At 42.9% G+C, this 13,698-nt stretch overlaps 1 protein-coding gene across 9 annotated transcripts in view; it reads left to right on the top strand.

The window, feature by feature from the left end:
- Positions 1-12,646, top strand: part of anks1aa (ankyrin repeat and sterile alpha motif domain containing 1Aa) — a 69,406-nt gene extending 56,760 nt beyond the window's left edge. For 4 of the 9 annotated variants that reach the window (XM_078255486.1, XM_078255484.1, XM_078255482.1 and 1 more), the window contains 10 exons: positions 2,087-2,185; positions 3,005-3,151; positions 3,615-3,722; positions 3,903-4,073; positions 4,195-4,335; positions 4,786-4,857; positions 4,975-5,061; positions 5,554-5,691; positions 7,707-7,889; positions 9,680-10,124. In XM_078255486.1, the coding sequence (XP_078111612.1) occupies positions 2,087-2,185; positions 3,005-3,151; positions 3,615-3,722; positions 3,903-4,073; positions 4,195-4,335; positions 4,786-4,857; positions 4,975-5,061; positions 5,554-5,691; positions 7,707-7,889; positions 9,680-9,796 (1,263 nt within the window). In that variant the 3' untranslated portion in view covers positions 9,797-10,124. Of the gene's footprint in view, positions 1-2,086; positions 2,186-3,004; positions 3,152-3,614; positions 3,723-3,902; positions 4,074-4,194; positions 4,336-4,785; positions 4,858-4,974; positions 5,062-5,553; positions 5,692-7,706; positions 7,890-9,679; positions 10,126-11,107 lie in introns of those variants that run through there. The other 5 variants (XM_078255490.1, XM_078255489.1, XM_078255485.1 and 2 more) reach the window with 3 other exon arrangements.
- The last annotated feature ends 1,052 nt before the right edge of the window (positions 12,647-13,698 follow it).

Raw genomic sequence — 13,698 nt, 5'->3', positions numbered from 1 at the left:
GATACCATAAACAGCATCTTAAATGTCTATAAAGTTTAATGAAGAGAAAGCTTTGTGTGCAACAAGACATAAAGCAGGCACTCACATAAGAGACAACATAGCTGCATTAAAACACATCTATTTAACAGTAAAAAGTGCAGAATACAAACCGGGGAATGGGAGCAAAGACTGTAGATTCAGTCTGTTTCCCCAACAGAGCCATTTATCAGTCATTCTCCAGTGGGACAGTAATGCAATGCTCCATGCACTGTGAAAGCGCTATTATCCATCCAGCTCCCCAAATAGTTTCAATCCCCAGCTGGAAAGGTAGCGATCGTCGTGTTGCTGCTCAGAGAAAATGGGCTTTAAGTTGTCAGTTTAGTGCGAGGAATTAAAATAACAAAAGATGCGTCACAATGTCTTGTGCTCAATATGAGCTTTAACTACGGCCGCGTTTCACCATATGTCTGACCCACGTGACTTTCTGTGAGAGTTCATGCACTCATTTTGTTTTTACCTTTTCTTTCTTTCTTTCTTTCTTTCTTTCTATCTGTATGTTTTCTTTCCTGTCTTTCTTTCTTTCTGTCTTCCTTTGTGTCTGTCTGTTTCTGTCTTTCTTACTTTCTGTCTGTCCGTCTCTCTCGCTGTATGTCTGTTTCTGTCTCTTTCTTTCCATCTCTATTTGTTTGTCTGTCCGTCTTTGTTTTTGTTTGTCTTTCTGTGCTTTCTGTTTTTCTTTCTGTTTGTCTGTCTCTGTAATTTCCTGTCTGTTTTTTTTTTCCTTCTGTCTTTCTTTCTCAAAATTCCCACAGACAGGCTGATGCAAACTCTCAAACAAACTGCATACTACATACTCATACGCTATGAATGTTGTATCAGTATAGAACTGTAGATCAGTGGTTAATTGCAATTAACATTGTGATTCTAAAAAGAGCATTACACAGATTACTCTGCAGTTCTTACCCTCACTGACAGACTCGCTCCTCCCCACTTCTCACCCTTTCCACCCCTTGTTTGCATTTACAGCGTCTGCATGAAAAACAGGCTGTCAGGTTTGACCTACAGACAGCTTCTATCCTCTCTCTCTCTCTGTGTGTGTGTGTGTGTGTGTGTGTGTGTGTGTGTGTGTGTGTGTGTGTGTGTGTGCGTGTGCGTGCGTGTGCGTGCGATTAACTTGAGGTTCATAATGAAGAGTCAGCCACATGTGCCCTGAGCCGTCACAGTTAGCCCCTGAGGCAGCAGCTCTCATGGAGCACCATGGTACTTTAACACATGAGAAGTTGCTGACCCCTTCTTTAAAAGTAACATAGTCAACAAGATGGACTCTTACTGACTTCCTACTGGTCATCTGAGTGGTAATGCTTTGTAACAACTCATTTATTGTGACTGTCGGGCCATTAGATCAGCCAACAGGACAGTGCTAATGACGTGCAGTCGTAGAAATAGGCTTTCCTGTTACACGTCAGGGTGTTTTGATTTATTTTTTCCTGCATCCATCAGTTCCAGTCACCTATCAATGCTCTAGCATTCTACCGCTCCATCTCATATTGCTGACCACTGCAGTTCTGACATTGATTTATCGCTGCTTTCTCCGTTATCCGTTACCTGCCACACAGTCCCAAAGGTGATACAGTAACCAAAGATGGGTTTGACCATCGTTCACACACACACACACACACACACACACACACACACACGCACTATCAGTCCCCTCCCCCGTACACTTACATCTCATTTAAGGGGTTATTGACATGGCCCCCTTAGTACAGTCAGTATGTTGGGTCCCAGGGTAGAGTTTGAAGAGTAATTGACCTTTTTTCTTTCCTTCATTACTTGTGATCAATACTTACCCTGCAGCATCGGCTCTTCTCATGGAGGATTCGTCTAAACTAGATGTAACCTCGGAACCAAACAGTGTTTTAGATTTTCATGATTTGAATGTAGTGTATATGAGCATTTATTCATATGACTTTTTACATTTTTTACACATGTTGCAATATGTTTTGTCTAAAATTCATTGTTCTCTTGCATGTACCGCACAGTATTTACTTACTCACCGCTAGTGATTAAGGCTCATATCATTTTTTTTTTTTTTTTTCTTCTACAGGGGACCAATGTAATGGAGGACCAGGACTTGAGAGAGATTGGGATCACAGACCCAAGCCACAGAAAGAAGATCCTGCATGCAGCACGTTCGTTACCCAAGGTGACAAATCATTGATTATTACTTCAATGCTTATCTCAGCATTCAGTGTCTTCACCGAAAAGTTATTTCCCCTCTAAACTTTTCAGAAGGTTTTATTTAACAGGTTTTTGTTTGTTGTTTTTTTACTTTGAGAACTGAGAATATCCAATATGTCACCACAGAGAGAGAAGATGAGAGAAAAGTCCAAAGAATGAAGACAAATGTGTGCTGCAGAACGTTTGTCATCTCACGCCCCTCAGATTTATCTTGTGACCCTTTGGATGGGCCTGACCCCTAGATTGAGAACAACAGGAATAAACTACCAAACTGTATATAAAGTAGCTCTATCTGTATATTTAGAAACTATCTCCACCTCGACCAGCCTCAACAATAAAATGCTACTTACACATTGATGCATCAATATTACCAATTTAATAATTTAATATATAAGAACATTGGTCTCTGCAGAATTAGTGCTTTTACTTTTGATACTTAAAGTACATTTATATAGCTGATAATACCTTTTGTACTTTTACTAAAGTGTGATTTTGAATGCAGGACTATTACTTGTAGTGGAGTTTTTTCTCCACATTGTTGTATTGGTACTTTAAGTAAAATATCGGACTACTTCTTTCACCGCCGCAGTAGTGTAGATCTAACCTATAGCCTGCTACCTCCATCGAGTCATGTACAAATATACATGTATGGTGTTACTGTGGCAACTTCCTTTTTAAAAAGACAGGCAGGAAAATTGGTTACAAAGGCAGCATATATGCCCAGATGTTGTACCGAAGCCCTCCAAGCATCAGTGACAGTGAATGATGAACTCTTCTCCTTCAGGTGAAAGCGCTGGGCTGTGACGGAAGCAGCTCCCTCTCCTCTTGGCTGGAGAATCTTGGCCTGCACGAGTACTTGCACAACTTCCTGACCAGCGGCTACCGCACTCTGGACTGTGTCAAAAACCTGTGGGAACTGGAGATTGTCAATGTGAGTCACAGTGACGTACACGCACTATGAGGAGTATCGGAGGGTGAAATTAGTTTTAGCAGAGCTTTAAAGAAAATCCAGGATAAAAGGACAAGTTTGACAGGTTACTCTTTAGCTTCAGTTTTGGGAGGCAGGGAACTCAAACTCTGAAGGAAAATACACAGAACATTGGTGTTGAATATTGGGGAATAAGTTTCCAAAGATCAGGAAAAAGAATTTCAGTCATATTTATGGTAGTGACAGTTAAGTGTGCTGTCTATCAATATGGCGCGGTTATGTAAAGGAAAAGATGCTTTAGTGAGAGTTATTATAAAACAAGACATTTAGGTTCTCATTTAAGGTTTAGGGTTGTTCAAGTTAAGTAGCAGTCTGAAGTTTCTTGGTAGGCCTCCAACTTTCCAGCACCTCTGTTTCCTCAAGTGCTGCTCCACATGTTCACCAGATAATGTTCTTTGTCCTCCAGGTGCTGAAGATCTCCCTACTTGGACACAGGAAACGCATCATTGCTTCCTTAGCGGAGAGGCCCTATGAGGAACCTCCAGTCAAGCCTCCTCGTTTGTCTCAGATCAGGGTGAGGAACTTTCTAATTAGTAAAAGTTTTAATGGTTTACTTCCTCTCAGGCTTGGTTTGTTTTCAGTCCACACATCTTGGAAGGCATGTTTTTTTTTTCTTCTGAAAGATGAAGGACAATCACTGTTACAACATCAACAACATCACGACAACTAACAATGGCCGACTCTGTCTCTCCAGTGCCAAGACCTGCCTGGATCCCAGACCTCGTCCCCCTTCAGTCAGATGGAGTCCTACACAGGACGCTCAATGGACCCTCTGCTGCCAATAGTAGAGCCAGGGAGGAAAAAAGTCCAAGATACTGACTATGACGTAACCCAAAGATATCGCAGTGAACGACACAGACCACACGTACGTTTAGGTTTACCTGTATCTCTCATATCAGCAGTACATTATGTCCTCCAGTGTGTTTTTTATGTGATGTAGTGATTATAGTGGGCATCTGTCTTATCATAATACTACTTCATTCCAGGAACGGTATGAAGAACGGCATCGAGAGCCTCGTCTGACCCTGCGGCCTCCAAGTCTGGCAGCACCCTACGCCCCGAACGTCCAGAACTGGCATCATCAACCTGAGAAACTTATCTTTGAATCCTGCGCCTATGAAGCCAGTGTACGTACAACACCAATGGATGTATTATAGACTGACTATGCGCAGTAGTGTTTGTCTTGCTGGCCCCGCCCGCGAGTTCCCGCTCGGCCCACAGACTTTACATTGTGGTTTTTAAATCGCTTTTCTCGACTTGGGGGACGTTTTTCAAACATAAAAAGTCCATGGATTATAAATTCAGAATCTAAAAGTCATAACCCACCTTGTTTGCAGTTGGACGTGTCCTGGCAGCAGTTTTACTCACGTCTCTTTTACAATGGTGGTCTATGTTTAAAATCTTTTCTGGGTCGCAGAGGGATTTCTCGTTGCAATACCGCCAGTGGCCACTGGAGAAAATTAGCAGAGGGGCTGAGCAGCATGTGAAGGCCTGATTACACCTTTCTCCTTCCTACGTGATGTCGTTTTCATTGAAGATTTAAACCAACACTTTCTCTTTATCCTATTCCCTTGTAGTACCTCGGTTCGATGCTTATTAAGGATCTAAGAGGTACCGAGTCCACGCAGGATGCCTGTGCCAAAATGCGGGTATGTTTCCTCTCCAATCTCATGGGACAAACACTGGACATAAATACAAGACATATAGTATGAGTGAATGGTAATTCACCTTAATGTCCTTTCCGTCTGTGTCTTTATTTCCTCCAGAGGTCGACGGAACAAATGAGAAAAGTCCCTACCATCGTCCTCTCCATCACCTACAAGGGTGTGAAGTTCATTGATGCAGCCAATAAGGTTAGCTACTGCATGCACACACTGCCCTGCTCGGTGTGAAAGTTCCCATTTTGACCCTACAGGTCTTGAACCCGGTGCAAATAACTGCAAATGTTTTTTTTCGTAATATTTTGAGAGTGTTCCAGTCTAACATAACGCTGCTTCTTTTCTGTGATTGTAAATGTCATGCCTGCAAGTTTATTAAGTCAGATTTGTTCATGTTTGACAGGGGGTAAGTCTGCTCATATTGACGTGTATTTGACATTTATAAAAAAAGACATTTGAAAGGTTGCCTTGGAAGCTCAGCCCGGTATTACTGTGTATGGCTACACTTCCCTGCAATGGCGATTTATGCCTCAATGTCTCCTCTTTACTACTACTTTACGTCACATTTTTCATAATGCATTATCACTTACAGCATTGAAGTGCTGTGTGATATAGGTTGACATTGTGCATTGTGTTATTTATAGTCTGTATGATCTAAGTCTTATGCTGCCCTTCTTCTCGGTGCAGAACATCATCGCAGAGCATGAGATCCGTAATATTTCGTGTGCAGCCCAGGACCCAGAGGACTTGTGCACATTTGCCTATGTCACCAAGGACCTGCAGACCAGCCACCACTACTGCCATGTGTTCAGCACAGTAGACGTGGTAAGGATACTCTCACTGTCCCGTCAGCTAATTCTGACATAGTCTGGATCAATGACATTTCCAGGATAGTCGCCATAATATCCGGCGCCGCCGACCATGCAACTAGGCAGGCCTGCTTGGTTCTTTCGGGGCATGATTGTAAAGATTTACAAAGAATATGTTTACAGCATTTACTATCTAACTGGGACATTTTGGGACAGATTTGTTAAGGACAAAATACACACGGCAATACACTGGTGAGAGAAAATGAGGTTTAACTATGTATCCAGCAAATTTAAATAGCTCACGATACTGTATTGTGTGAACAGTTAACTACATTTAATATTGTATGTGGCGTTTTTTTTTTGCGGACTGCAAATATTCCACTTAAACATGTTCCTTTCCGAGACCATTTTGCAGAGCCAGCGTCTCTGCATCTGGAGCTTAGCACCGCCCAGGACGATTGTAATTGGTTTAAAGAAATGCAAACAACCCAGAGCTTTTTTCTCCTACCCCAGATTGTATGCATGGTGTAGCCAGACCATTCTCCACAGCGCTGTGGAGATAGGTCTGGCAATGCGAGACTAATTCTGACATGATATGACAAGCATTTGTGTTAGCTTAACATTAGTCTCGCATTGCCAGACCTTCCTCCACAGCACTGCGGAGGAGGGTCTGGCTAGTGCACAGAGCATTCCGGGATGTGGAAGAAACGTGCTCTGGTTTTGGCATTTTTTTTAATCCAATCACAATCGTCATGGGAGCAACGGCACCTCTGCAAAATGGCCTCGGGAAGGAACTTGTTTTGGTGGAACATGTGTACGTTCAAAAGTTGTTTTAGTCGAGCAACAGAAAACTCAGACTGGACAGATAGTCTAGCTAGCTGTCTGGATTTACCCTGCAGAGATCTGAGGAGCAGTTAACCATAGTCCTCATATATCCACCGGAGTTTAAAATTCCAACACAAAGAAAGTGTAAGGTCACGGACATCCGGCTGAAAAGAAAGAATTTTCTGCGGCAACGGAGCAATTCCCGGAAGTGGAACGTCGTGGATATAGACTAGCTTAACATAAACCATGCTAAAAGGAGAGATTTCTAGTCAGTGTTGAGAATTTTCCTCACTGGTAAATTTGAATTCCTCCAACATCATCTCCCGTACTTACATCGAGGAGATGTGACAGCCTGCGTCGTCGACACCGTTATCTCTAGACTGCCCTATCTCCTCAAGGTGTCACGCTTCAGTCGGGGCTGATTGCCTCCTCGTAGACACAGCGCTACTCTGGCCGTGATAACTAGCCCTCCATTACCTACTTAATCCTCCTCCCCTGAGATTGGATGATTATCCTGCTAATCTGCCTCATAATGCAGCCAGGCTCGTTCCAGACTTAATTCCTCCTAACAATGCTCCGTTTCCTCTGGGTTACTGTGCTTCTCTGAGCTCTAGGATGTCCTCTGCGGGGCTGAAAGAAGGGGGCCGCCCCTCAGCAGCGAGTGCTCAAGCAGTTTGATAACCATCAAAGGCCACAGCATTTGTGTCATGTGATGAGTTATTTTAAAACTGTATTGATCATTCTGCTGCTATCAGCTTCCACCAGGCACCATCCTCGCCACGCAAAGAGGAAACCCAGAGCTGAGCACTGCCTCAGAAGGCAAGGCAGTATTTGTCTCAGGGCAGATTCTTCATTGGAAGATATGCAGATGATTTCTGAGCTTTGTGTTCTGTGCTCCCACCACGATTGCTTTTTCAACTTCCCAAGGCATGTAGTGTGAAGCTTCAATCCTCTGTCTTTAGTCTGAGCTACTTGTTCATATTTGGCAGCAGTCAGGGTATAACAATAGAGTGCAACTTTAATACTAAGCTACAGTGAATGGATCCAGTTCAGGTACTGAGGGGAGCTGCTTGCTGCTGCACAATAGTCTCAAGATTACTGTCACTTCTCCTTGTTATGCAAATGTTTAGGTAGGTTTTAGGGAAAGAAACTGTGTTCTGATATATTTTGCTGTCTCGCTCTCCCTCTTTCTCTCTTTCTTTATAGAATCTGACCTATGAGATTATACTGACGCTCGGCCAAGCGTTTGAGGTAGCCTATCAGCTGGCTCTGCAGGCCCAGAGGACCAAACAGCACCAGAACCTCCCAGTGGGACCCGGTTCAGAGGTCATTGAAACCAAGTCCAGCAGACCTGTACCCAAACCACGAGGCAGCGTACGGAAGTCGTCGGTAAGTTGGACATTAAAATATTTGTAGCACAAGACACCATATTAACATTGTAGGAATAGTTTACTGGCCACATTTTAATAGAGGCATGCGTATAAGTTCTGCTACTGCAGTGTATTTTCCTGAGTTGAAATGCACTTTTCCTGTTCATTTGGCAGTGATTTCATGCTCTGTGTAGCACACATTGTGCTAACGTGGGAGAAGAGGCGAGGGGTGCAGTTGTCTCAATTTTGTCTGCCTCTATCTGCAAAATAAAATATCATATTTATGTCATTTGAAAAAAAACAACAACATAAAACTGCTATTTGCGAAACATCTTCTTCTAGAGTTCAGAACTCCAGCAACACTTGCGGTATTGACATATAAAATACAACTTTTGCATTACTGCAAATGCTGTTAGTTTTTTTCTTCCCTTCTCCGTGCACCTTTTAAAGTACGTTAAGTTGTGGCAGAAACTCTTTTCATCCTGAAGCATATCATACATTACAGAGTCATCCTGACACCTGATAATTGTGTTTTCAGAGAAACATCATTCCAGCCTTTTTGAATCAACCCCTCAAAACACATTAGACACGTCTTAGAACATTTTTATCTGTCTGCAGCTTTTCACATCAATATGATCACACTGTGCGAATGCTTGTCTGGCCATTAGCACTGAACTATTATGAAGTGAGCCTTGTGCTGAATATAAATGAGATAACTACACTTCAGGGACCAGTCGCACATCTCTCCGGCTGTAGCTTAATGAATAGTTGCATTTTTTCAACCTTTATTTAATCAAATGCCCTTTTGCCTCTCACTCCCACAGTTACACACACCCACACCTATAAGCTGCCCAGTATAACCACAGCCCGATCTGGGTTGGCTATAACAGATCAGACTGTGGTTATACTAGGCCTCCTGTCTCATGCTACTCAAATCTATGTCAAATTCTCTCCCTTTTATTCTCTCTCAACCCCTCCTCCTCTCGGTGCCACTTGTGCTTATTTTCCTTCTTCCTCTTCTCTCTCTCCCTCTCTCTGCCTTCCTCTTCTCTCTCCTCCTGGCGGTGTTTGTCTCTCCCAGGACTCTCCTCCTCTCAACAGTCGTTGCTGTTACTGTTACACCTACACCACCCATAGTCCCTCCTTCCTACCGCTGCACTCTGCCAGCCCTGCCGCCCAGGTGCTGTCTTTGCATCCTCATCTCCATCCTCTCACTCTTCCTCCTTTTTCCACTCACTGCCTTAAAAACCCCAAACGCCTCCATGTGTGTCTCCATTTCTTTTCCTTGTGAATTTATATTGCTGTTATTGTTTTACTGTTGTTTGTAGAAATATATACCTATGAGCTGCACTCTCCTACATTTAGCCACATGTGGACTGATCAATGCTTTGAATATCACTTTTGACTCAGGTGCCCCCTACTGACAGTTTAGCAGTATTACAAGCAATGTTTACATTCACCGAGAGGCACTGCGACAATGTCCTAAAAGTACTGTTTACCTTACTGACTTGATGAGGCACTTGTATAAAAGTATCCACTCCTAAGAAAAGTAGAAGTGAAGTAAGTCCTTTAAAGTCCACTTAGAGAAAAAAGTTATAGACTGGCTCAAAAAGCTTTTAAGTTTAGGGTAAATGTCAACACAAGACATTGTGGCTGTCGGTGAGAAGATTCTCTCTTGATTGATGGCAATGGAGATGTAAACATAGTCACTGGAATTGATCTTTGAGACTGTGATTCAGTCCGACAGTTTCTGACCAAACCTATATTTCAAATGAGTTCATTACTTAAGGTGTCTCCTTGTGTTTACAGGGGGACATTGTGGAGCAGGAGGGGGATTCTCAGTCCCAGGGAAGCGCCACGTGGCTCGTTGACCCCAAGGAATCCAAGCGCACTATCAGCACTAAGTACGAGACCACCATATTCTGAGTGGACCCCTCTTCTTTCCAACTTCTGACCTCTGGGCCTGGTCTCACCCCTCTTCCTTCCCCTCCTTCTGTGTGCCTTTCACTGTGACTCTGCCTCTCCGTCTCTGGGCTGGACCCCTGCCCTCCCCCCATTCAGGCATAACTTGTGTCCTCATCTGACAGAGTGCTTTGCTCCTTGCTTGTGCTAAACCACCACTGCTTGTACACTATTCTATTGATTATTAGTGCAACCCTTCCGCTTTATCAACCCTCCTCTGGCTGGTATCACTCCCACTTCCCGTCGCTGGTAGTCTCTTTCATGGTTATTCTCCTTGTATGCTTCCTGAATCTTCTGTGTACAATGCTTCCTTTCACCACCACCCCCCCCCCCCCCACCCCATCCTCCTCCCCTTGTCAACATCCCACTGTTGCCTCTTGGTGATAAGCTCTTTTTTTCAAGGTGCTTTTCCTGCTCTATTAGGCGACGGCCACTCTGAGGCTTTTCACTCTGATCTTTCAACTCCTGACTCCTCCGAGTGCTGAGAAAATGTGATTTACCCCGACCAAGAGTGACCCACTGCACACATCCTGTACCTGGGTGGACATGTTTCCTGAGGAAAAACAAACTGGTCCTCTAATTCTATGCGTCAGTTGGGCTTTGACTGTTTCTGTTTGGTGGGATGTGGTGTTATGGAGGTTACACGGGAATTACTGAGGGGGATATTTCTCACTGTCAGCGGGCTGCTCGAAGCCAAAGGAGGCTAAGATCCTAGCACTGTGATAAGGTCCTTTTGTAGCTAATAATAAAGTAAGCATTTGGGGGGGAATTTTCAGTGAGGAAAAAAAGGGGAACAGAATAGGGCATAGAGGCTCATATGGACCCGCATGTTAGTGGCCCTTGCTGCTCTAGAAAGTAGACAGTTCCAACTGTCTTAAGACTGGCATGCCCTCCTTTGTCAATCAATCAGAACACCAGGATTTAAACCTGATGCTACTGGAGCGAACTAACTGTAACTAAGCACTTTTTCCAAATCCCCAAGTGTGTAAGTGCATCTTCCTCTGTCCTGTCTTTTTTTTTCTTCTTCTTTTCAAAACGAATGCCTTCTATGTTCATCCTGTCAGCATTGCCTTTTTTTTTTTTGCCAATCACTACCATGTTAATATTTCACGGCTGCTGGTGAAAAGAGTTAATCATTATAAGGAGAGGGTAATCCGTCACCATCACGCTGTTTTTGTCCATTTGTTCTGTGTCATTTTGACTTTATTTTAACCTTGTGTGTGTGTGTGTGTGTGTGTGTGTGTGTGCGCGTGCGTGCGTGTCCCTTCCCTATAGCTGAACACTGTGGCCACTCCCAGCCAGTAAGAAAGGACAGGAATGAGCCCTGTTGCATGGTGGGTAGGATGTTTAGTGACCCACTTCGCATGCAGCAGAATCACATCACCAGTTGGATCAACCTAACCACAGTAACACACAAGCCTGGAGACAAACAGACGTAAAGCTTTCAACACGACACGGTCCACCAGATCATCTGACCTCATCGACTTCATGGCGCCACACGCGTATGCACACACTCCATTTAGCTTCCTGTCTATCGTAAAGTAATGCTTGCCCCCCAGAGTCAGATGTATTTGTTGTGCTTTATGCATTTCCTCAGAAATGAATTGTTGCCTCCTAACACCGATCAGGCCTCCCTCATAGAGGGTTAGTGGTGTTTACACTTTGAGGAAATGTACCTACGACGTCACAATGCAGAACCTGTAGTTTAATGGGAAGTGACTGAGATGAGGAACATTACTGTTATGGTACAAAGGTACATACACACTGTATGGACACACTCATTCCTGGATTATTCGTCCTGTATCCACACATTTGTAGTGTCTCTACATGACCATCAGCTTGTCATCCACAACATACATGTGTAACTGTGATAAACAATGTAATCTTGCACGGGAGGAACTCTAACCAAACTCAAAAGGGCAGAGGAACTGACACTACAAAGACTGTTTTATAATAATAATAATAATAATAATAATATAACGGGGTGGTTTTTATTTGATTTGAACGTTTTTCTGTACGTTTTAATTGTTTTAAGGACAATGATGTGTCCTAATGCTGGAACTGGATCAGGTGTGGTTCACTGCAGCTCTCTCTCTTTCCCTGCTCATTTGTTCAATTAATCTAGACAAGATTATTAACCAAACCTGCCATGCAGGCTGGTATGTCTTTAGATGTAAGCTGCAGAACAGAACAATAAGGCACACAGCATGCTTCTCTTAGCTAACTCCCAGTATGTTGACTGTTAATGGTACTCTTTGGTCAGCCGATGTGTATATGGGTAGTCTGGTTGTTTTGATTTAACTGTTGTATATGTGCTACGTTGTCAGGCCAGTACGATAACTCTATGGTACACTGTCTTCAGCTCGCTGGTGTTGGCACCTTCGGCCATCAGCCTGGTCCCGTTCTGCTTTTGCACATTGGTAAGGATCAGGAGAGATATTTAGGGACTAATCTAATGACAACAATGATGAGAATGATATTGTACATGAATCTAGCGGTCTGTATTTTGATACTTGAATGATTTTTGCTTTTATAGATATCTATATATATGTATATGTATGTATGTACGTATGTTATTTTTGACGTTTGTCAAAAGAGAGAAAAGGACTATGTCTTATAAAGTTAAACATATCGTGAATAAATACCCTGTGATTAAAAAAATAAATTAAAAAAAGACTGAGAAAACAATGACTCAGAAGAGGGACCTCACTTCCGAAAAAAAAAAAGATTGTAAATAATCTTGGGCTTCCAGTCTTTTTTAAGATTATTTTTCATAATTGTAAAACTAATAAATGGCGCAATTAGAAATGCTGACTCTTGACCCTTTATTTTTACATTTACTGGTGTTTAATGTTAGACTTTTTCTGTCAGATATAGACAACATGCAGTTCTGCTGCAGGAGTCGCGGCTCAATACTGTCTCCATTTGTCAGAGGGTCAGTGGATGTGTCTGGATGAAATGTTTGGTCCCCGCCCTCAACGTCCATTTCAGAAACCTTTCTCTGCTGAAGGATGGACAGCAACCGCTCCGAGCCAATGCCTTGGTAACACAGAGGTGCAGGCACACAAGCTGACAGTCACATATCAAAGCTTCTTCTGACAGGCTGCTGGCAGCAAAAACTGTCCTGTCCTGTTAGTAGTGTCCTGTGACTCCCATACTGTCTCGGGACAGTCATGGAGTCACAGGACAGTGTCTGGGAGTCACAGGACCGTGTACAGGACAGTCATGGAGTCACAGGACAGTGTGTGGGAGTCACAGGACAGTGTCTGACTGTCCCAGGACAGTCATGGAGTCACAGGACACTACTAACAGGACAGGACAGTTTTTGCTGCCACTGCTTCTCCAGGCTGCAGTGACATTTGCAGTCCAAAAAGCATTTTTATTGGGACTAGCATGTTCCTACAGTATATTTCTTTGCCTTTAAAGTCACTTTCCAGCTGTACATGAATAACTCCATGGATAAGTTAAGGGGTTTTCTTGCCCTGTTGACTCCATTTATCCTTTAATACTGTTGTGATTTCACAAAGTTTACAAGTCTGAAACTATATGTTTTGTGACCTTGTTTATTTTTTATCAGCTCAGATTCATTTAAATATTTATCTAGTACATTTTTTAAACTGCATTGCCCCAGATCCAGGTTATGCATTGACATAATTTTCTTGTCTTTGTCAGAAGGTATATGGGTCAACAGAAGACAATTACTGCAACTATAATTCAAATGCTAACTGCTGTAAAATATGTCAACAATGACAACTCCTTGAACTATTGGCTCAATAATTCTGGAGTTTTTGAAAGTTCGTGAATGTTTAAATAAATGGTAAAATATGTTTTGGTATTATTTTTTTTCCTGCTGTCCATATCTTTGA

The sequence above is a fragment of the Sander vitreus genome, chromosome 7, assembly GCF_031162955.1.
Source record: "Sander vitreus isolate 19-12246 chromosome 7, sanVit1, whole genome shotgun sequence".
Classification (NCBI taxonomy): Eukaryota; Metazoa; Chordata; class Actinopteri; order Perciformes; family Percidae; genus Sander; species Sander vitreus.
This window is presented reverse-complemented; position numbering and strand designations above follow the sequence as displayed.